At 38.8% G+C, this 24,565-nt stretch overlaps 1 protein-coding gene across 10 annotated transcripts in view; it reads left to right on the top strand.

Moving 5' to 3' along the window:
* LOC101166369 (tight junction protein ZO-1) overlaps positions 1–24,565 on the top strand; it is a 110,937-nt gene that overhangs the window by 76,617 nt on the left and 9,755 nt on the right. For 5 of the 10 annotated variants that reach the window (XM_011489600.3, XM_011489598.3, XM_011489614.3 and 2 more), the window contains 20 exons: positions 5,554–5,610; positions 6,871–6,995; positions 7,177–7,279; positions 7,426–7,741; positions 7,943–8,046; positions 8,428–8,596; positions 8,762–8,894; positions 12,587–12,726; positions 12,922–13,027; positions 14,042–14,192; positions 15,632–15,740; positions 15,834–16,053; positions 16,728–16,912; positions 17,379–17,474; positions 18,267–18,293; positions 20,367–20,449; positions 20,638–20,848; positions 21,450–21,550; positions 21,981–22,331; positions 23,205–23,456. In XM_011489600.3, the coding sequence (XP_011487902.1) occupies positions 5,554–5,610; positions 6,871–6,995; positions 7,177–7,279; positions 7,426–7,741; positions 7,943–8,046; positions 8,428–8,596; positions 8,762–8,894; positions 12,587–12,726; positions 12,922–13,027; positions 14,042–14,192; positions 15,632–15,740; positions 15,834–16,053; positions 16,728–16,912; positions 17,379–17,474; positions 18,267–18,293; positions 20,367–20,449; positions 20,638–20,848; positions 21,450–21,550; positions 21,981–22,331; positions 23,205–23,456 (3,039 nt within the window). The remainder of the gene's footprint in view (positions 1–5,553; positions 5,611–6,870; positions 6,996–7,176; positions 7,280–7,425; positions 7,742–7,942; positions 8,047–8,427; positions 8,597–8,761; positions 8,895–12,586; positions 12,727–12,921; positions 13,028–14,041; positions 14,193–15,631; positions 15,741–15,833; positions 16,054–16,727; positions 16,913–17,378; positions 17,475–18,266; positions 18,294–20,366; positions 20,450–20,637; positions 20,849–21,449; positions 21,551–21,980; positions 22,332–23,204; positions 23,457–24,565) is intronic. The other 5 variants (XM_011489604.3, XM_023953427.1, XM_020713625.2 and 2 more) reach the window with 3 other exon arrangements.

Raw genomic sequence — 24,565 nt, 5'->3', positions numbered from 1 at the left:
AGTAATGTAAAAGTTTTCTGGTTACTTTTTCTCTTTTATGCAGTAACAGCTATTTTAAAGGAATATATTAGATTTTTTACTGAAGTGACTGGATCATTTTTAAGTACTTTTTTTTGTTTCCCTTTTTGTTCTTTTATGTATAAAAAAGTATGAAAATGTGTTTTTTTTCTTTTGATTTATCATTCAATATCACCCAGTCGCCATGAAAAATAATTTGCTTTTATCTCTGCAATTTAGTGAAATTAAAATGCAGGCATTAAAATGAGGCAAGTTTTAAATCAAGTTTACCCAATAGATGGATTTATTTTCTTCATTTTATGACTACTTTCCATATCACTTAATTTACCTTTTTGACAGTAATACTGGCCTCTTGAAATGATTTATTACTGCTATTTAGCTGTTTTAATTTTGTCTACTAATAATATAAGTTCTATATGGCATGCAACTTATTTCAGTTTTATTCAGTTTATGCATCAGTTCACAAGCAAGGTTGTCTCAAAGTACTATACAAAGGAATAAAAAGACAACACCAGAGAGAGTTTGATTGATTTTGATTGTCATAATCCAATTCATTTTTTTATATGTAAATATCACAATAGGGTTGTGCCGATGGACGATATCATCGTCCATCGTGATGGGTGACTGACATCCCGATGGAGAGACCACCATCGTGATGCCACGCCCCCCCCCACGTTGCGCGTCGACACCATAAGCCGCGGTTACATGTACAAAATATCTTGATGGGATCAATGGTCGGATTAGAATCCAACCGTGTACATGGGCCCAGAAAAATGTTTACAGAATATAAAAACGTTCACTAAGGTCACACTTTCCGTCGGAATAAATCATTCGCACATGCGCAGTAGGGTTTGAAAACCGGAAGGATATAGATTCCGCCGAGTGGCTTTTTTTTTCAAACTTTATTGAATGTAACAATTCAATACAAAACAATGTTAAACAGCGCCGAGCGGCTATATACATTGACATGTCAGCTCGGTAAAATACGAGATGATCTTCTAAACGTGCTTTTAATAATGTTACGGTTATTATGAAACACCTGTTCGCTCATCATTTGAATTTTAATCCGTGTGTTCAGTGTTTTTTCTGAACGAAGCCAGGATTAGCAGTATGCTAACACGGTCTAACAACATTAGCTTTGGGTGGTGCTGCTTGCTGGCTGCACGTAAACATGTAAGAATAACATCAGCCTTTATTAGTCGGGACACGACTGGAAACACAAATCCGCGTGATTGTTTGAATGTTTTCTAAGGACTGAGCGACATTTCTGCTTTGAAGCTCAAACCGCTGTGTGTGCTGACGATCCGAGCTGTGCTCAGACACGCACTTTTAGACCCGGTTCTGAGTTCGGTTGCTTGTACCCCTAGAGCTGCGGGACGGATCGCAGTCTTAAATCTCACACAGACCGCGAAGGGGGGTCTAAGGGCAGGGATGCCAGTATAGCTTAGTCAGTTTGTTAGTTCATTTTAGTATTTTTCTATTGAACTCTTTGTATTCGTGATCCTTTTGATTTCATGTTTTATTTCGAAGCCCATCGAGACGACTGTTGTTGTGATTTTGGGCTATACAAATAAAATTGAATTGAATTGAATTGAATTGAACACACATAGCGCTCATGTAACAAAGCACCCCTCCCTTCCCCTCAAACACAAAGCTGTAAGTCCGCGCTCCCCCGGTCCACTTCACTAGTGAAGTGCGGGAGCGGACTACTTCTTTTCTATTTTGTTTGTTACTTTTTTTGTTAAAGTCACTTCCCTCAGTTTATACTGGATCATCGCGGATTAGTCATTAGTTGGGAAATAAAATGAAAAAAGCAAAAAACGAATAGCAGTTATATAAGAACGAAAAATCTAAAAATACCCCCCAACCCCCCCCCCCCCCTCCCCCGACGATGTCATCGTCCATCCCGATGGTTGACAGCAAACATCGTCAACGGCCAATTTAAGGGACATCGCCCAACCCTATATCACAATACCTTGTGTCCATCAGAATTAAGGTTATTAAACTTTGAAATAATCGCTATCACCAGTTAGTCTTTATCCAGAGTCAAGTGTAAATTTAAATACATAAATACTTGACATAACCCCTTTAATAATAGACAATAGTTTTTGTTTGGGTATATACTTTAACATGCCTAAAATAATATGCTTAATGTGGGTTTTGTCTTCCATAGTTAATAAAATTCTCTAAAGGAGATGGCATTGTTAGAGGCATATGAAGGAAACATGGACACATCACTTCTTACAAGACTGGGTATTAGGGTGTATTGAGTAATTGATTAATCGATTTATATTCCTAAAATCCAACCAGATCGATATGTCTGTACCAAATTGTTAATCGATTCAAATTAACCTATACCTTTATAAAATTGTTACAAAGTTGAATACATTGATTATAATTGATATTGAAAATTTCCCTTTGCATCAAGGCATGGTAGGTTTATTTTACTATAGTGTGAAGACGACCATGTACATCCCAGCAGTTAACAAATGTAGAATGACAGCAAAAAATTATCAAGCCATCATTACAGTCCAGTCTATTCAATCCCTTTGAATTTTGCAAAGACATGTGACCATGCAGTGTGGTAAAAAGTTCTAATAATGTTCCATTTATATAATTATATAATTTTTATGTGGAAAAACAACAGTGGGCTGAACTTTATGAAACCAAAATTTGAATGGATTTGCCAGTAGTTCTTGTTTACTTGTTAGTTTGTTGACATATTTAATTTACCCATGATTATCTTGCAAGAAATACAAGGAATCTGGAAAACTTTACCTGTACTGTTCAGTACCAGGTATTCATCTCTGAGTCACACTGGTTGAAGTTTTGGTTAAAGATTTCCTGGATCGAGTTTGGGTCAGTGAATAGGATTGTTCAAAATGATCCAATATCGATAAGGAATGTATCTTTAGCCATAAACTATATGCATTAAATAGTTGTTAAAATGAATCGTTACGCCTATGTAACATAACAACTTCCTTTTCGCTTACAGTCTCCATTTGTGAAAACATGACTTGTGGTGCATGGAAGTGTCAGTGTGTCTCATTGTCCAGTTTGTATACACAGCAGTACCATTTTGCATTTAATGCAAGGCCTTAAATATTTCACATAAAAAAATGCTGATTTTAAAAAAAGTGAGGCTACAAGAAAATCAATTTGACTTTGTCCTTCACCTGTAGTCCTTTTGTCTTGTATACTTTTTCCACGAGTCCTGTATATTTAAACTTTGTAAGCTTCCCAAGCCTTTGTTGCCCCTCAGATTCTCCCCTCAACTACCTCTTATCAGTCCAATCCATAGTTCAAGGACGAGTCACTTGCCTGCCTGACCGTGTGGTCAGACTGCACTGTTGTTTCTCATAGTGTAACCCCATTCTGTCTGGCTGCACTATTGGGTGAATAAAAGGATAAATGGTAGGGTGAATATATCACAAAACACTTATGGGATGGAAGCATTGGGGAATTTGAGGGGCCAGCCGTGGTTAAATGGGTCACATCCCCTGACATAATAGTGGCATTGCTGTGTTGGTAGCAGGGGCAGACAGGAGGGTGGAAAACGGCTGCACCCATGCTTTTTTCCTCCCCAATTAGGGCCATAAATAACACTCTCTTAGAGCAGCCTTGGAAAAAAAAAGGGTCAAAAGGTTAACTGTGTTTTTAAGATTTAAATACCAGTTGAATCTTTGTTGTATGACACAGAACAGATTGACAAGGATTGTATACATTTTTAATTTACAGAATCTATATTTTAGATCTTACAGGATTCCATTTTGTTTGTTATATTATCACCTCCCAGAACCTAAACAGGCTCATAGGGGTTGGGGGGCTCTCTGTGGATGGGTGTGGTCCTTCCTAGATAGCCAGTCTGTCACAGGCTCATATTGAGGAGACAAGAAAAGAAAAAATATAAAGCATATTTTGAGGCTTTAGGAAGAATAGTGACCTGCCCATAAATCACAGCTCCTTTTTACGCACACGAGCTTAAACATGCTAATGCTAAACATTAACATGTTAGCTTTAACATAGCTATCTCACTGTTTTTCACATGAATGCTGAACTTGCAAATGGAGAATATGAGTTTCTAATGAAAAACAAATCTAAAAATTTACAGGTTGCTGCAGCCATGTTTGAGTCTTGACTTTTTGACCTCACAGAAGTGAAAGTGTTCAGAGAAATAGACACAATCTAGTCCTAATAATGCAAAACATAATTCTTGGAAAAGTATTTTCCTGTTGTGCCTATATGAAGTTTAGCATTGTCTGTTTTCGTATTATTATTATTTTTTTTAACCTTTTTGTTAAAAAAAGTCAGTGAACATCAGTCGCTTTATCAAATGGCTCCCCTGGAGTGGGTATCTTTTTAAACTATACATTTAGGATGGGAAGGTGATGACTCTAATGACCATGGTGAAATTGAGTCGGATGGGTGAGATGGTTTGGGGGATTAGGTGTTGATTAAAGGTTGAAGCAGAGAGATTAACACAATGACAGGGTGGGCAGATGTCATGGTGTGTTATTTTAAAAGGCTGATTAAAGAAGGTGTAGTAAATTAGCACCCTTCCACATACCGCAGTGTTTATGTCTTTCTCTTCCTCTTCCACGCTGGAGTGTGCTCAGCACTCTGCCACAGACAGCTTTACCGTCGTTCCCTGCAGGCAGACAGCCGTGTTGCTTAATCAGCTGAAGAGAAGTGGAGTAGGGCTGTAATTTAAAGCTGAATATGGAGCACTTAGTAAGTTTGGATGTAAAGTGTTGTTTGACAAAGAAAAAAGTAGCAAGCATTGGATGTAACCAGAATGTTAGTTATACAGTTTCACACTGTACTTCTACTGAAACTTTAGAAAAAGACAGTCCTCCGATTGTGCTGGACTGATGCTTTTATATGACTGAAATCCATCTGAACCTCTTTGCTCTTTGCATCTCTTGGCCCCTATCATATGCACCAGTTAACCCCTTGTGTTTGTTTGCTGCTGATGCGCTCCAAGCCCTTCAGTCCTCTTAGTAGTATGGACTGCACTACTAGGATCAGCAATAGGCCTAGCACATTAACAGCACACACAAAGCACTGTCTGACTAAGGGCTTTCTTACAGGTGGTCTATTATATTTTAAACTGTCACAATGATGGATTATTTTTATATTTTTGTAAAGAGAATAGTCAGCGCTGAAAAATATTCTTTTATCATGGCCCACATGTCTTTTAGCTTTGTTAGGAGTTTTTTGCCAGTTCAGTTAGGGGAGAAGCACTTTAACTAAATGACCATTTATCAATACATGACCAATCTTAAGTGTAACCTATCTAATTTTTATACCCCTAACATACTTTTGTGTGGGAGAGTATGCATTCATATGTATATATTTACATAGAATGATATGCAATTCAGACCTTTCAGGGTTTTATTTACTAGTTACCAATGCCTGACAAAGACTACGGCACAGACATACCGGTAACTGTTTTTGGTGTTTGAAAAACTCCGTACGTGTGAATGGATGTTATGACTTGTTGCGTTTCATTAATTTATCCTCCCTATCTTGCAGAGTGCAGCGATGGAGGAAACAGTCATATGGGAACAGCACACAGTTACCCTTCATAAGGTAAATGTCTGGAACTTTAAAGGCCCACTTGGATGAAAGTTGTGTTTTTGTTTTTTTTATATGTTTTTGTAAGATGATGGATGGCATATATAAATATATTGAAAATTGAATTTTATTTTTTTTATTGAATTTCTGAGTATTTCCTATTTTAAATTGTTGTGAATCAGGAGCAGACAACAAAAATGCTGTTTGGAGAAAGAGCTTATTTGTGATGTTTAAAAAAAAAGCTGGGCGGCCCATGAGCTCCCTGCTCCGAGCTCTCAGCAACAGGGAGGGGAGGGGGGCGGGGATAGCTCCGCAACAACTGACCCACCCACAACTCGCAGGCAAACTTCTAATAAACTACTGCTGCTCTGCTGAAACTATGTCCTAGCAAATGACATAGGTTTTTTGATTTGGGCAAAATCAGCATAATCATACTTAAAAGACCACTGATGACCAGAGTGGGTCTTTAACTTTTTCTCCCAGTGTTTTTTTTTTTTAATGATCTCTCATGCTTGGCTTTGCATCCATGCTCCTCACTCTTTCTCGCTTTTTCTGTCTGCTGTCAATAGTTATCTCTTTTTTTTTTTGGTAAGAGAAGCCCAGCTGCAGATGCAGGATGTGTGCTAGTGAAACAATAGTAAGGGAATCCAGATGGCAGGAAACAGGGCTAAGGAAGGCGAAAATCAGCATCCACTTCCTTAATACTTCATTTTACTTCCTTTCCTTTTCCTTCTTCTTCTTCTTCTCCTATATGCAATCCTAGAGAAAGAAGAGTGTTGTTTTAATTTGTTTGCCCAATTTGGATGTTATTGGCTTAATTTTTTGGATGTTCTAAACGTATTTAACATCAATATCAGTTATCTGAGTTTAGCCATCGAGCAAATAAAGGTCATAGCCCCGCAGCAAATAAGTAAACTGCTATTGTTTTTGTTTTTTCTTTTAAGGCGATAAATCTATTTGGTTGATGCCGCTGTACAGCAGAGATTGTGCAGGACACCTGTCTAGACTAGGCTGCCTGCTGTAATCTAATTAGTATCAACTTTGAGGCTGAAAGAGCTGCTCAGTGTGACCAACAGTTCTTTCTATATTGTAGAGCTTTTGAGAAGTCAGTCTTTGCAGCCTCTTGGCAAATGTGAAAATCCAACCATCCCTAAAAAGTTTCCATGCAAATTAAGTTTTTTTTTTTTTTTAAATAAGCAGTTGCAAAAAAAAAAAAAAAACATTTTTCTTTCCTGTTGGTTACGGTAGTTTTGTTGTCATTCTTGTCATTTTTAGGCTGCTGGATTTGGCTTTGGCATTGCCATCTCAGGCGGACGTGACAACCCTCATTTCCAGAGTGGAGAGACGTCTATTGTAATATCAGATGTGTTGAAAGGAGGTCCTGCAGAAGGACTGCTTCAGTAAGTCTTCAAAACATTTTTTTTTCTTCAGTTTTTAATATATTTCAATAAAGAAAAATATTTATCCCGCTGTTTTTTATTCTCCATTATCAAAGTAACAAGCATCCATATTTAAATGGTTCAATAATGCTGTAAATTCTGTTTATAGTTTATAGCTAACAAATTCCTAATTATTTTGTAGAGAAAATGATCGAGTTGTGATGGTCAATGCGGTCTCTATGGACAACGTAGAGCATTCGTATGCAGTTAAACAGCTTCGCAACAGTGGGAAGGTTGCAAAGATAGTAAGTGTAACCCATATTGTGTTAATAAAGTCCTTGCAACTCTTCAAGGTGTAATGTAGTGAAATCAGAGGCAATATCATGTGCATTAGAGACACAAGGAAAACAAACCTTTTTGCTTTTTAACAACTAAAACTTTTTTCTCCTAGACTATTCGTAGGAAAAGAAAAATGCAACTCCCAGTTTCGCGATCAGGCGACCGAGAGACGATGTCTGAACGTGAAGAAGACACAGATGAAGAAGATGGTTACGACCATGGCGGTCGTAGTGGTCAAAACGCTTACGGAGTTGCAAGCGGAAGCATTAGTAGGCATCATGATCGCGAGCGTAGCAGCAGCGCAAAGAGGGATCACAGTGCCTCACGTGAGATGAGCGTCTCACCACGCTCTGATCGGAGATCGCAGACCTCATCTGCTCCACTAAAGCCTGCCAAGGTCACACTTGTAAAGTCCCGCAAAAATGAAGGTAAGTGTTGTAAAGATCAATCACCTAAACAGGGTAGTATGACTGTGAAGAAATATGTAAGAATAAAAGCTCTTGGGTTTTTGTAGTTCAAACGGTCTGGGAATTCTTTGAATCTTAGTTGGAAAAAAAAATCAAGACTTTAATACATGTGAATTTGACAATTACAAATGTTTTGCTTTTCTTTATCACCTCTGAAAACAGAATATGGACTACGGTTGGCCAGCCACATCTTTGTGAAAGACATCTCTCCGGAGAGTCTAGCTGCCAGAGATGGAAATATCCAGGAGGGGGACGTGGTACTTAAAGTGAGGAAAACAAGTCGGCTTTTTTTCTTTTCTTTTTTTTACAGCAATGCTTATTTCAGTTTTAGAAATTTAACAGTAAAAAATCTGTAGAAATGGCAGATTACTCTCATCATCCAGAGTCATGCCAATGAATTCATTTTTCTCAAGAACATGAATAATTCTTATTTCTCCTTATACACCAAAAAAATATGTAAATAACGTCAGTCTTATTTTTTAATTGGAACGTTCTGTTAACTGCCTCTGATGGAGACACATAACTGACTCATAACTTTTTTTTTTTTTTAACAGATTTCAAAAATTCATTCTTAGCAGAAGAAAGCAATTTTAAAGCGGTAGTGCGCTTTGAGCTTATTTGCTAAACTCCCTCTCTTTCTCCTGCAGATCAATGGCACTGTTACAGAGAACCTGTCTTTGACAGATGCCAAGAAGCTGATTGAGAGGTCAAAGGGCAAGCTAAAGATGGTGGTGCAAAGAGATGAACGTGCCACGCTACTCAACATTCCTGACCTTGATGACAGCATCCCATCAGCCAATAACTCAGACAGAGATGGTGCGTCAAACATGTAGTGGCTTTTTCCAGCGTTGCATTTGAAAAGCTTTTACTGTGGTTTTATTGAGATATTATTCAGACTTAATGTTTTTTTCCTTTGTGTGAATTGGTCTTGGTTTATATTATCTATTTAGGGCTAATTTTGATTCAACTGTAATTTTGCAGACATTTCTGAGATACATTCACTGACATCTGACCATTCCAACCGATCCCATGGTAGAGGTCCATCACGTTCCCCGGACAGGCACGAACTGTCCGAGCCCCTTCATCAGTCACCCCGGCAGATGAGCAATGGCAGGTAGGTTGAGCACAAAAGCACAGACCTGACTGCAAATTCTGTCTGAGACGCAGCTGTCATATGTGACAGCCAAGCAACCATACACTCATGCATCATTTTCACCCCCACAGCTGGGTGAGTAAGCATCTTGCTTCAAACATGCATAAAGCATTACACTCCCCTGTGGGTCCTGAGTTCCAATAATGACAGCTAGAGACATTGGAAGGGGAAAAGGAATTGATCCTTTCCTCAATCACACTAAGGTCTGACATTGAACATTTACAGGAAATGTATGACAACATTTTCCATTTGTTATATTTGATACTGATACATTTGAATCTCTATTATCAGAGGCTGAGGAGTCTTAAGGTATACTTTGGCTCTCTTTCTACTCTTTTCAAAACTGCCAGCTTTGCCATCAGTTGGATACTCTTCAAGAAGATTGCAGCTTCACATTTTGCACCTGACATCAGAGTGAACGGAGAGCTAAAATTAGCATGCTAGGCGGTGTAGCACTCCAGTGTGGAATGGAATGAAGTGACTAGACTTGCAGACTTCAGTCAACTTGATAAGAGAACACTTGAGGGTTGAACTGACCTGTACTGACTTTGTCATTAGCATGAAAAGACCGGATGTATTACACACCACTGATTATGCAAAGTATTGAACAGTAACTTATACTACTAGTGTGTTGGTTGGGAATAACTTAATAACAAAGTTTGATTATAACTTTTATTATTTAATTTATAAGAAAAAACTAGGAAAAACAGTTATTCAAAGTACATTTGTGTGAAAAAGAATTTCTCATTTTTATCAGCAGGTGTGTTATTAGTAAAATAAGGTGCTAAATATCACACAGATGATTTGGGTACAAACATTAGAGCAATCGTTGGTGTAGGATACTAGTTTACTATGCTGATGCATGTTGCAGTTGCATTTTAATTGCTCGCCAGTCATATTTTTTGAATGGATTAACCCTGAGTGCAGCCACTCCGTTAGCTTGCATATTATGTCATAGCATGGATTTACTATACTTGTTTATATGCAAGATGAGAGTATTTCTGCACTGACTGCATTACTGCGCGACCAGGCTTGTTCATGTGCTTATCTCAAGCACTTTGCTCTAAAAGATTTTCTCTGGCTTTTTTCTCAGATTGCTTTTATTTACTAAATTTAGAAGACTAAGAAAAAATGTTTTTATTTTTATTTTATAATTTTCATACATCATATTTTTGGTAAATCTCTTTAAAACCATGAAAGTGTGAGAATGAACTAACCTTGTCTCTGGTGTAACCGGTGTAGGCGATAATGGAGCCTGCTTGTCACTACACTATCATGTCAATGAATGTTGGTATCCACCAGTTTAGGAGGGGTGAAAGGAATTTGACATACTTCTCACAGTGCTTTTCCCCCCATGTCTGGTGAGATCTGATTGGCTGCAATGCTGAAAGGCCTTTTTTTCCCAGACATCAGTGACGTCCAGGTTTTTGATACAGCTCTACATAAAACAAGTCTAATAACCGACTGTCTGTCAGTAAGCTTGTGAATATTGTTTGTGTGGATCAAAAGCTTTCGGCATTGTTGCACAAGAAGCTTATTTTGAAATCATCATGGTTAGAGTTCCAGATCAGTTTATGTGAGTATCTTTTTTATACTAGATTAATGGTTTACAGCAGGAGGACCTAACTTGTTCTAGATACTGATAGTTTTACATAAAATATCGGTCTCTAATTACATTTTTGAATCACTTTATCCCTGAAAAATGTTTCTGAATGTGAAATGTTTTCAGAGAAATGTTTTTTCCCCTGGATGTAAAACCTCTGTTTCACTTTTTGTCTTTTACTGTCAGACAGAAATCCATCTTTCGGATGTTTTTCTAAAACTATTGTTCTGCAAGAAGCAAACCGTTTAAGCCAATCCTTTCTTTTCTCACTGGCTTTTGTTTCTTAGTTGTCATTATTTTTATCCTACTCCAACACATGTACACAAACACTTTCACTTACCTTCTCGTTCACGCGTAAAGAGATTATTTGTCTTTCTCCCAATTCAGTTCTCCAATGCATCCGTGGGACGGAGCTCCTATTTTTTTCTCCTTGTTCTCCTAGTAATTCTCCTCTCTCATTGTGACATATTACACTTCCAGAAAATAGTATGTGTGATTTCCATTTGTATTGCATTACACTGAAATGATGGATAATGGAGGGACTTGGAGAAGGCCAGGCTCTAGTGGAGAGTATTGTTCATAAGTGCTGCAGCTTTACAGCTGTCACATTTAATCCTGAGTTCAGGTCATTTGTGCATAAATTCAAGCATGTATCCTGCTTTTCTGTTTGTCTCAATGAGTTTCATTGTGTGACTGCTGGAGTGCACACTAAATAAATCTCTTGCATTGTATTTTTTATTTATTTCTTTTTGTTATCCTGCTTGAGAAAAACTTGAGAGGACAGCCGTGAGAGGAGTTGTATAGTGTGTGCTGGTGGCACACTCTGTACCTTCACGTTCTAGTTCCAAACCTTTTGAGAGAAGCTCAAGTACTGTGGCAGCATGAAGTCATGTGACCACACTGGAATTCAAGCATTGTTTTAAGCTGCAGAGCTTGTTATCCCATAACTTGCAGGATTCTCATTTGTTCACACACAATCGCCCCCCCACCCCACCACCACCACCACACACACACATACACACATGCAGAGCTCCCTCCCTGATTTAATCCAGATTTGATCAAAATTTAACCTAAAGTCTTAAATTTAGGTTAAAGACCTGAGTCTGGCTTTTTTTTTTTGGATTTTTTAGAATATACTTTTCCACGAATATTTTAATAGCAATGTTAGTTGATAAACTATACTATGTAAGTTCTTGTTGTTTTTCTTTGGTTAAGAACACTTTATACTCCGTCTGTCTGTTATTTAACTTGGCTGTTTTCTACTTTAGACCTAAAAACTTCCTAATCAATAAAAAAGTAGTTAGGTTTGCAGGGTTAACAACATCATTTGTAAATTGTTGCCAAAGCTATAGAGTCCTAACCAAGACGTATATCCTCCTTTTTAATTGCTCTTTGTCTTATTTTTCTGTTTTTCCCTTGTGCCCTTTGACATAGTCCATCTATCAGGCAGTTTCCTTTTTGTTTTGTTATTTCTCTTCCTGTTAATGTCAGCAAAGAACAAAACTACAAAACAAAGGAGACATTATCATTCCTGCACATTTTGAAAATGCTGCAGGGAGTGTAGTTATTCACAGGTGCACTTATTGAGATACTAACTGAAAAAACCTTAAGCCTCCTCAGAATTTGACTAAATCGAGCGATAACTCAACTGAAAAATTAGTCCAGTAATAGTGTTTTAGCTTTTAATGAGCAATGTTAGTTGAGTGCTGCAAAAGTGACTATTAGATGCTATTTCCTCTCTGGTATTTTTAAAGATTGCAAAGCAAGGATTCAATTAAAAGATTCAATCTTGAAGCATGAAACTTATTTGTGTTGGATACCTCATTGCGGGTCTTTGTCTAGCTATGACTTTCTATCTATGCAAGTCATTTTATAGTAAAATGATCACCTGACAGTTGTTGTTGTCACGCCTTTTGTTTACCCCTCCATCCAAAACTACCAGGCAATTTTTTAAAGTATGTATTAACCTTGCATAAATTCAAATAACCTAATAACTAAGCTGAAATCTGTTTGTGCATTTTTATTTTTTTCAATAAATTTGTTCATTTAGCCATCGAAGCCGAGATGAAGATCGCATTTCCAAACTAGGGGCCATTCCCTCATCTGCCATCAACTTGGATGACGGTGCGTCATCTCAGGCAAGCGACCAGGGCAGCTCTAGAGACGACAAACAGTTACCTCCGCTGCCAGGTACAGAAAACACATTTTGAAGTTAGTTTACCCCCTTGTGTTTGTCCCAACTTTAGCTATTATTCAATTCGGTTGTTTCCAATCCTCTAAATGACAGGAGATTGCAAAACAAAATAAAGAAATCAATGTAAATGGTGATAATTGTTTTGACATTTGATAAACCATTACCACTAAAGAAGTTTGATCTTGTTGCAGAACCAAAGCCAGTTTATGCACAGCCTGGTCAGCCTGATGTAGATCTTCCCGTCAGTCCAACAGATGCACCTGTACCCAGCGCTGCTCATGATGACAGCATTCTCAGGTGAGTTTGAACATTCTCTGTTGTTGGTAAATGTTCAGGTTGTCTTCTGAGTCACTGAACAGCATGAAAGCAGATCTCAGCCGGAGAGTCAGAAAGCACATGCTAAATCGAGTGCGCATATTGTTCACTTTAGTATTATTCTGCTTGTCTGCCGAATCGCTGTCTTTTAAGGCCGAATCCGAATTTTTCCCCTACCGCTTTGGCTTCTCCCTATCCCTCCAATTGTTGGGGCATTTGGAGGGACAGGGCTGTCTGAAATAGTTTTTTTGAGTGTTTTGCGTCGCATTGTCCCACGAAGGAGAAACGCATTTCTTCACGTGGGTGTGCTTTGGAGCTCAGGAGTTTACATGTAAATATAAGGACTGACTTTGTTTGGGCTGCACGGTGACGCAGTGCAGCACTCTTGCCTCACAGCAAGAAGGCCCCCGGTTCAAGTCCTTGCTGGGGGACCTGAATCATTACCTTGCTGAGTGGAGCCTGCATGTTCTCCTTGTGCATGCGTGGGTTTTCTCCCACCATCCCAAAAACATAAGTTACAGTTAAATTGTCCCTATGTGTAAATGTGAGTGTGCATGGTTGTGTGATTTGTGGACTTGCGACAGACTGACGACATGTCCAAGGTGTCCCCAGCCTTCGCCCGCAAATGACCGGGATAGACTCTGGCAGCCCCGTGACCCCGAAAGGCAATAAACAGATTAGAAAGTGAATTAATGACTTTTTGTTTTAGCATGACTTTTTAAATTAAAACTGATGTTATTCATACAGAGCATGGCAGCAACGAGGCTAACGCGGATGACCAGCGACTGTTGATGATGTCATCGAGTGGGAGTGACGTCCAAATTAGAAGACACTATTTATCCATAACTCTCCGTTTGGAGGCCTAAATGTAGGAATAGGGAGAAGCAGTAAGGATAGGGGAAGAATTTGGATTCGGCCTAAGTCTAAGAAAGATTATTTTTAAGTCTACAATTTTCTGACCGTGTTTGTCATCCTTTGTTTTTTTTTCTCTCACAGGCCGAGTATGAAGCTGGTTACATTTAAAAAAGGAGAGAGTGTTGGCCTGCGATTAGCAGGAGGAAACGACGTGGGAATATTTGTGGCAGGGGTTTTGGAGGATAGTCCAGCAGCCAAGGAGGGGCTGGAGGAGGGAGATCAGATTCTTAGGGTAGGAATGCTGCAATTCCATTTTTTTAGGGGAACCAATTGTTGTTTGTCTGTTTATATTAATAGTAATAATGCATTTGATTTAAAATGCCTTTCAAAACACTCAAGGACACTGTACAGATTCAAATGTAAAACACAATAAAATCACAAAATGTTATAAGCATAATAAATAAGTTGAGATAATTAATAAAATCATATAACAGAAGATAAAAAATTGTGATTTAGAAAAGCACATTTGAACAGATGGGTTTTGAGTCTGGAATTAAAAAATTGAAAAGGAGTCAATGTTAGATGCTTAGATGTTTGTCTTTATCCATTACAGGTTAAATAGTTCATCCTGCAAAGGTTTTTCCTCTTGAAAACGTATGTTTGCTACATGCATAACAAGCTCAAGACCTGCTTCAGATGGAAATTAAATTAAAGGAGACTTTCTGTACATAAAATAAATACTTTTGTCGTTTATTTATTTTTTCTTCAAGTCACAAGAATGAAGTGGGATGAACATCTGTTGTTGTCAAAAATAGTCAAGACATAACTTCCCACCATGTCTTAAGTAACAAATAGTGAAACTGTTATTCATGGCTCCAATAGATGCAGTTTTGTGTAAAAAGATCTGGGGAATACAGAACAATGTATCCATTAGCTCACGAGTCATTCCAGGACTCTGCTTCTCCTGAAAACTCCCCTTGTTTTAGTGCTGATGTCACAATAGAGGTCATTCTTGCAATCCCGACCTTGGAACACTCTGCTGTTTCACTCAACACCAGTGTAGCGTTAATGGGATGATGGAAACCCTCTTGATGTCAGTGTTGGATCCATTCTGACATGTTTATACTGCTACATTAGCCCTGCTGAGAGACTGCAAAGGTTGAATTGTACCATGCAACAGAGACCAACTCTTTAAGCGGACTTGTTTTCCTTGAAATTAACATTTACTGGATGATTTTCAGATAAAAAATCATTTTTTAAAGATCATACAAGCTCATAGGTTCCCTCTAGTTGCACACGGAAGGCCCCTTTTTCTGCCTGTTTGCTCTCTCCTGGCTGTACAAACACATCTTACAGACTTCCAGGACATTGTTTTCCATCCTTAGGTGATTTCCCTTTGGTCACCGTGTGCGATGAAGATAAAGACTTTGAGCCTTCTGTTTTTGGAAAAGATAAAGGTGTCTTTTTGAGGTTCAGTGACCCAGTCCATGTGTTTCTGATTCCCTTGTTGCCCTGCAAGCAGAGTCAATAAACAGCAGTTATTGTGTTTTGGCAGCAGTGGGAGAGCAGGCTTGTAGGCGGCTTGATTGTTAGAGGAATACTTTCCTCTGCATCTGCTCACGTGTTGTGCTTTGTAATTTTTTCACCACAGGGTGACTGAAACATACTAAAACCAAAATTGAAACAATATATACTGTACTTTTAAAAATAGTGTTTATATTCTTTCGGTAGGTGAATAATGTGGATTTTGCTAACATCATCCGTGAAGAGGCCGTGCTGTTTCTGTTGGACCTTCCACGAGGAGAGGAAATTACCATTCTAGCCCAGAAGAAAAAAGATGGTGAGCAGCAGCACTGTTGGTTACAATAGTAGAACACAACCACATGGCATTCCAGCATTTCCAATCATCTGTAATTCTGCTGTTTCTCTTTAGTTTATCGTAGAATTGTGGAATCTGACGTGGGGGACTCCTTTTACATTCGCACACACTTTGAATATGAAAAAGAATCGCCTTATGGACTAAGCTTTAACAAGGGGGAGGTGTTCCGGGTGGTGGACACGTTATATAATGGGAAGTTAGGCTCCTGGCTTGCAATCCGTATTGGAAAGAATCATCAGGAAGTGGAAAGAGGAATCATCCCCAACAAGAACAGGTTAGGATGCATGAAGTCATACATTGCTCTACTTGCACAGCTTGTTGTACAACTAAAATCATGTTTTTATTTAACGCCCACAAGCACTTTGTTTTTTGTTTTGTTTTTTCCAAAATTTTAGACACGTCATCCTTTTTCACGTTTTAACAATATGCGTATGTGAAGAAAAAAAACATGTTTGAACCAACAGGAATTCATCTCCACACAACCATTGTATTAAATATGGTTTCTATTTAACAGTTGTGCAGACTTTGGTATGACTTAAGAAATAGACTTTTGCCTTAACTCACTGTATGGTGTTTAAAAAAATATTTTTGTGTGTTTCTTACTTTTAATTACAGTATTTTGGAACATTTTTTTACCTTAATTTTAATAATATCATTTATTTGCTGTTTTAAAATGATGCAATAATATATTATTAAGAATTCATGAGTACATTTAATTAAAGTAAGCGCTTGTTGTTTTGATGAATTCCTAAAAGGATTTTTAACATGACTTTAGTTCCTAAATGTACCCCAGGCTGTTAATGACTGTTATATAACACAATCCCATAGTCTGACCACCTTGGTTTTTTATTCCAAACAAAGAGCAACAGTTTATGCTTTCCACATGTAAAGGCTTCCTTTAAAAATATTCTTTTTTCGTAAACTTTGTGCTCTGTCGTCCTCGTCCAGGGCTGAACAGCTGTCCAGTGTGCAGTACACCCTCCCAAAAACACCAGGAGGGGACAGAGCAGATTTCTGGAGATTCAGAGGGTTGCGGAGTTCCAAGAGGAACTTGCGGAAAAGCAGGGAGGACCTGTCAGCCCAGCCAGTTCAGACCAAGTTCCCTGCCTATGAAAGGGTTGTGCTGAGAGAAGGTAAGGTTTCAGTCAGGGCATGTACAAAATCTACCCTGCTCATGAGTCATATTAGGTACAAGTTTAACCCTTGTGCTATCTTAGATGACCCCACCCATACATTGACGTGTACCATGACAAAGGTGGATAAAAGTGGAAAGATTTCATGTAATCCATGGACACCAGTGAAGATCACAAATCATTGAAGAAAAAAGGTTCAGCGCACTGTATAGTGGGTCTAGATGATCCAACTCCCAATGTTTAAGTGCCTAGGATAGCACAAGGGTTAAAGCAGACTAATGGAGGTAAACTGCCTAATAGATTCTTTACCAAAAACTTGACGTTATGTAATTTTAAAAGGTAATCAGAGGCGAAGATGTGAGTTAATTACACTTGTATCTGACTATATGTACATTTTGCTTCACATGACAATTGCCATTAAATATCTTATATTTGCTCCCCTCTTTGTGGTCTTGTTCGTCTACAGCCGGGTTCCTGAGGCCTGTAGTCATTTTTGGGCCAATAGCAGATGTGGCCAGAGAGAAACTGGCCAGGGAGGAGCCAACCATTTTCGAACTTGCAAGTAAGTGTCAAGCCCTTAATCTTTCTCTGTGAAATGTTGATGTTTAATGCTGTTTATGTTGAGTTTAGAGTCTTTGATTGAGACCAAACACTTTATTTAGATTTTGCAATTTATTAAAACCGTGTGCTTTTGTAATCTCAGCTTCAAATATTCACATATGGGCTTAGTGCGTGATGGATGTGGAACTGAGTCTGTGGATACTTTATTTGAAATAAACTGTATCCTTAGTGGGATTAACATGTTCTTTGAAGTCACTGTAATTTACAGAGACATTGATGTGTGTACAGCTGCTTTTGTAAAGATTTTCAGCAAAAACCTCATTCAGAAAAGTTTTCTTTACCTGTATTTTAGACTTGGAGACAATTTGAAGATGATATTTCTTTAGTTAATGCATGGAGCAAAAAGCCTTTGTGAATATTAAACATTTACGGTAATTCCTTAATTTCCGTCGAGCATTGTGATTAGTAAGATTAATAATATTGTCTAGTTGATCCTTCATTTATGGCTCAATTCTCCATCATTTTAATGCCCGTCTTCTTGAAAAGCCAGATATTCATTTCAGATTCAGCCCCAAGCAACAGTCTCTTAGCTCATAGTCAGAATTACGAGCGTCGTAAACGCACCATTTTCATTTTCTTTTTTCCTATTGAACTCCGGTTACGGGAACAGCACGGCCTCACACAGCATGGCAACTGAGCACACATTCAGTACTCGGCCGCAAAGTGTTTCCGTTCCTTGATGTTTGATGTGCACAACTCCTGTGATGTTTATGCAACTGTATTTTCTTTTCAGAAACACAGCAGCAGCAAGGAGGGGAAAGTACGTCAATTAGTGCATCGAATTTTATTTATTTTTCTAAGCCAGTGAACCGCTAATAATACACATCTGAGTGTTTGGTGCCTGGTTCCCTGTTCCTTTAACTTCCTTTAGGCAACAACCATTGCTTTGTTTAACTCATATGGCGGATAGCACTTCATTTAAGTTTCTTCTGTTGTCATTTTTCCCTGCAACTCCATTATTGTTGTCCTGTATTACTTCAAAGAATTCAAAATATTAAAGTAAAACGAGACTTCAGGAAGGTTGTATCATACTGACACACAGCTCGTGTTCCACAGACATGACTCTTTGATTTGAGCGGAGAGTTTAGTTTCAATATTAGGTTTACACCTCATCACGACTAATTTACTCTAAGAGGAAATAAATAAATCAGTTTAAGTCAAATGAAATATGGCTTGGCATTGCCATATGCCAAGGTGCCAACATTGATCAACGAGCACTTTGTCTGTGGGATTGTGCATGTCTTTGATTTAAAGGAAAGGCAATTGTAAAGAATGAATTTTTGTTTGCTTCTGCACATTTTGCACTGTTTCAGCCTTTGATGCTGTGTGTCAGTGTGATTTTCTTGCTCTCAGTCAAGATTAGGTAGTTGAAATAGTTGTACAAAGAGGCTTTTCTACAAAAACAACAACATTACCATTAAATTTAGTGGTATTCCCTGGCTTAATACGGATTTTATCAAACTGATTGATAGCAAGGCTGCATATCAAGGTGTGCTATTTACCTTGTGGTCAAAGTTCAGATGGAAATGTTTCAAATCTTTGTTTAACAATAAATAAAAGAATTGATATAAGTAAGTGGTAGATGAAGAAATATTGACTTTAATGCTTTTAGCATTAACACTTCAACTTTTTAATCTGCTATTAACAGATAGATCTCACATTTTCTAATCGAGTGTGGAATTTGAAGTTAAAAATAAATCCCTTCATTTGGCTTTTCCATTTATAAAGTTTCCTAATCCTACTGAAGTTGCAGGTGCCTACATTTTTCGTAGAAATACACCATCAAAAATAAAATTAGAACTATTTTAAATAATGATAAGTGAAAAAATAAACTGCATCGATTCAGATTTCTCAAAGACAGAAAATAAGGCATTGTTCCAGTCATGCAGGGTTTCAGTTTTTTTGGAAACATGTTCTAGACTGAACTGTAGAACCATTACATTAGCTTGGAGCAGGTCTTTTCAGTTTCAGTGATAGATCAGAAGTGTCAAGCCTCTTGTTAATGCTTGTGTGTCATTTAGGCTTTGGTTCAAACACACAAACTGCTGTCAAACATTAAATATTCATTATTGCAGCTAAACAGGAACAACACTTGGTCCCGACAATTACCATTACATGTTGTTGACAATGCTTGAACCTCTGTGTGCATGGCTGTATTTATTTGCACTCAATTCAATTTCCTATTTTTCAATAATTCTATGACTGATGCTTGCAGAGATCCTATTAGAAATTAGATCCTATTAGAAATAAAGCCATGCCCCATGATGTGTTTGAGTCCTGACTGTGCTGAACATCCCAATAGAGAGACTGCCCCCTTTTGAACCATGTGTCTCCAGCAGGAAGCCATTGCTTATCTTTGTTTGAGTTAAAACCTCTCTTCATACCCTTTCTCAGATTCCAAAAACTTTACAAAGAGACTGTAATCTCATTAATCCCAAATGACCCCCCCTCCACACACACACACACACACACACACTCTCTCTGCTCTTTGTGCATATTTATGCCTAATTTCCACACATACCACATTTCCTGCACGGCAATATTTTTACACGCTTCGTGCACATACATACATTTGGCAAATACTGAATTTCATTTCCTAATCCCACCAGAAGTTACCTAATAGTTGTTGCATGAACTGGCTGTTGTCCTTACTTTTAAGTCTTTTTAAACGTACACTTGTCCTCTCCTGTACAGAGATTTTTGTTCTGCGGTTAACCACTATTTATGGGAGTCGACAACTGCACGCTACAAGGATGTCTTATTGGCGCACACTGTGATTATTGTTGCAGGTCTCTTGTGCTGATTCTATTCCCTGTCTGTTTCTCCTACGTAGGAAGCGAACCCAGGGACGCAGGAACTGACCAGAAGAGCTCTGGCATCATCCGTCTGCACACCATCAAACAGATTATTGATCAAGTGAGTGCAATCAGCGATCCTCACGTTAGACTGAGATGGCACTATTATTTGCCATACTTGTTTTGGTAATGAAAGCATTAAAAGGCAACAAAATAAAACTGACAGTTCAGTACTGCCCCCTGGTGGATTGGACTCGTTGACTCTATCGGGTGGATGAATCAATGTGTTTTTGTTTTGTGCACATGCAGGACAAGCATGCTGTCTTGGATATCACCCCTAACGCAGTGGACCGACTAAATTATGCCCAGTGGTATCCAATTGTGGTTTTTCTCAACCCAGACTCCAAACAGGGTGTCAAGACCATGAGGACAAGGCTATGCCCAGAGTCCAGGAAGAGCGCAAGAAAGCTTTTTGATAGAGCTCTTAAATTAAGAAAGAACAACCACCACCTCTTCACCAGTAAGTCTATGGATGGGTCAGATAAAGGGATATTATATAAATGGGAGGAGCAAGTTTCACCCTAAAATTTATAATCTTGAATCGGTGCTCCAATTTTACGCACTTGTATCGTTTCTTTGATTGGTTTTCCTTCAAGAAGACACAAGTCATGCATTTCCTTTAGAAGTTTCTGTTTACAGGAAATACCCAGCCAGATAATAACCAAGCAGATGAAAATATTTACTTAAATTGATACATAACTGCCTTGTAATCATCTCAGCCGACCGTTGTCCTCATATCTTGGTATGGCAGTGATGATTACAGACAGCGGTTGATTCAACAGTTGAACACACAGGACAAACAACACTGCTTGGCTAAAGTTGTGATGTTACCTCAGAAATGTCTATCAATATTGTGTAGACTGTCCTATTTCAGTGTATTGTGGTACACACATAATTTTTTTTAAATCATATACTCGTGCAAAATGGCAGATAACATGATTATCAGAGTACATGCTTTAAATGGTCTTTTAGGTTTTAGATATATGTGTGATATGTGTGTAGACTGTATAGTTATTTTTGGAATTGTTTCATAATAACCCCCCCCCAATTTGTGCATTAAGGTACATTAACCTTGAACAGCTTAAATGATGGTTGGTTTGGAGCATTGAAACAATCGATCAAGGATCAGCAGAGCCAGCTGGTGTGGGTTTCAGAGGGCAAGGTAAGACACAACACAAACACACACCATCAGCTGTTAATAAACAAAAGTATTATCCCTTAGGTCATGTGACCAGGGTCTGCTGGTTGTTAAGAGAACCTGGTTAAAAACTAAAGGTGACAAAGCCTTTGCAGCAGTGGCTCCATCCCTCTGGAACGCCCTTCCTCTCAGCCTCAGATCAGCAGACTCGGTGTTTTCTTTTAAAAAGCAGCTAAAAACAGATCTTTTTAAAATAGCTTTTTCTTAATTCTTTTATATTCTGTGTTTTATTGTGTTTTACCATGTTTTACTGTGTTTTATCATGCTTTACTGTGAAGCACTTTGTGATTTTTTATCTTGAAAGGTGCTATACAAATAAAGTTTATTATTATTATTATTATTATTTTCTCACTTCTCCTCTAATGTTACCATTCTTTTGTTTTTCTCCTTTTAGGCTGATGGTGTAGGCGATGATGACCTGGACATCCACGATGACCGCCTGTCTTACTTGTCGGCGCCGGGTAGTGAATATTCCATGTACAGCACCGACAGCCGCCACACCTCTGACTACGAGGACACAGACACAGAGGGCGGAGCCTACACCGACCAGGAGCTAGATGAAACCCTCAATGACGACGTGGGTCCGCCTACAGAGCCCGCCATTACCCGCTCCTCCGAACCCGTCCGTGAGGATCCACCGGTCATCCAGGAGCCCCCCGGCTATTCTGGCTACCAGCACTCAGTGCAAGGGGACCCCCTGAACCGCATCGACCCAGCTGGGTTCAAGGCACCAGCGCCACAACAGGTAGCGTTTCTGAGAGCTGCACGTCTCCCCTGTTGTCTGGAGGACGTGGTTTGCGTTAGAAGGGTTTTCTGGAAGCGCTATTAAAGCTCCTTTACTGTCTTCCTAAATATTCCGCCTATTCATTATTACAAACTAATGTCAGCGAATAACTGCATATGGCTGTGGTCAGGTATCTATCATATTTATCTCTTAATTATATCTACATGAAAGTATGTACACAGATTTATTACTACAGTATTTATTTTATCTATAACATCCATGTTTTTGCCGTTTGATGTTTGTTAGTGTGTTATTTATTTACATTTCATATCAAAAGGGAAGTTTCTGTTTTGCTACGGGCTCTCTCAGAGGTCCGATTTAAGTGACTGGGAGGCCAAAAAGAAGAAAAAGACTAAAAAGACGTTTCATCCCAAGTGTCTGTACCAGTACTCACTCATGTGTACCTTGTTCCGACTATAATTGGGACTGTGACAATACAACACCAGAAAGTATTATGTGCATGCTGGAAATGCCAGTTATTATCTAGTGTTGTTGTGAAATGTATCTATTGGTATTTGATTGGCTATTGTGGTATCTGGATGGAAACGTATGTTGTCTTTTGATGTTATAATGAGCATTAAAAGGGCAAAACTGTATCGTAATCATAGCATTAAAATCACAGTAGCACTCTATAAAAATGAAAGGCTGTCCTGCTGCTAATTCCAAACTTCTTTGTGCTGTTGGCTGATCTCAAGCCAATGTTGAATGTTAGGGTTCTGGGTACAGATGTGAAGCAAGAGTGTTGTAGAAAGGTGAAGGGGATGGGATCTCTTGTTAGACCTGCACCATGGTATGTCAGCACGTGTTATTAAACATTTCTGAACCACTTCACAGAAAGCAGAGGCCGCCGCGTCCCCTAGCATCCCCCTGCAGCCTGAACCCCTGTCTGAGGCAATGCCCCCTGCTGTCGACGTTACTGTAAATACTCTAGGGGCTTTGAGCCTTGATGAGGTTCCTGCAGCTCCTTACAGCAAGCCAAGCCCAAGCCAAGAGGCTGGCTCACTTAGGAGGCCCAACCTTGAGCTAGCCTCACAGAGGCTCACCCCAGAACCTCTACATCCTGGACTGGCCAGTTCCGAAGCAAAGGTATCCATCTGATTGTCACTGGACGCTTCGTGACCTGGTTCGGCTCAGCTCTGCTCGGTCTGACCCGGCTCACGTCCTGTGCTGCTGCCTGTTTTCCTACCTCCTTCTGCAACATTTCTCTTCTCTGTCGTTCTGCCCTGCATGTCTGCTGAGCACAGAGCTGCCCTAAAGATACAGAGAAGTCTGTGTGGGTAGGGGGGCGTGCAAGAGTGTGTGTGTGTGTGTGTGTGTGTGTGTGTAAAGCAAGTGCTGGTAAACAACAGTGGACCGGGAAATGGTGGATGCACTGATAATGCCCACTTGTTGAAGAACAGTGGAAATCCTGCAGCCCTCACTGTTGCTTATCTTCTTTGCATGGCTGCAACATGTTTTTGCTCATTTCAGTTATTTACTAGACCTCCGTGTATCAGTGAAGGCTGCTGAACTAATTATTTCCTTGTAAAAGTAGCCATTTACTTTCCAGCCATGTTATCAAAATTCCATTTTTAGACACGTTCTGGCCCGGCACATGTGGCCCATCAGCAGATAAGTGGCTGTTTGGATGGATAGTTTATGGTTACTTATGACATTTTCAGAGATTACATTTTTTCTTGTTGTTAGCAACTCATTTACTTTTTTGAACAATGTGTGCTTGTATTGTGAAATATTTTTGTGGACATTCAAGTTTCTTGCGTAAAGACAGTGGGTGACATTTTTTTTGTTAGGGCCCAACAATGAAGTAGATAAACAGTAAATGGGTGAGGGGTAAATTCAGCCTTTTCTACATTTATCGGCCTAATACAAGAAAAATGGATCCCATTGTTTTGTTTTTTAGCTTTTAGTAACCTTATTTTGAAAGTTTTTCAGTTTGCGATCTGGAGTTGCAGTTGTTTATTGTCATTATTTTACAGCTAAAAAATGTTGCTGTGCTGCTGTTTCTCATTTGATCACAAGTGTTTTCATGACTAGTAACCCTTCCTTCTGAGTTTCTCTATTTCAGGTCTTTCCCTTCCTGTTTTCTCTTCTGCAAATAATGTCTTGAACTTGTTTTTTTAGTGTTAAGCCTCTAACCAAGTGTTTTGTGTGTCCTCTTTGTCATATCATATGTTGTGCATCCATAAGTGGACTTA

This window comes from Oryzias latipes, chromosome 3, assembly GCF_002234675.1.
Source record: "Oryzias latipes chromosome 3, ASM223467v1".
NCBI lineage: Eukaryota > Metazoa > Chordata > Actinopteri > Beloniformes > Adrianichthyidae > Oryzias > Oryzias latipes.
The sequence above is the reverse complement of the archived record's forward strand: the minus strand, read 5'-3'. Positions and strand labels throughout refer to the sequence as shown.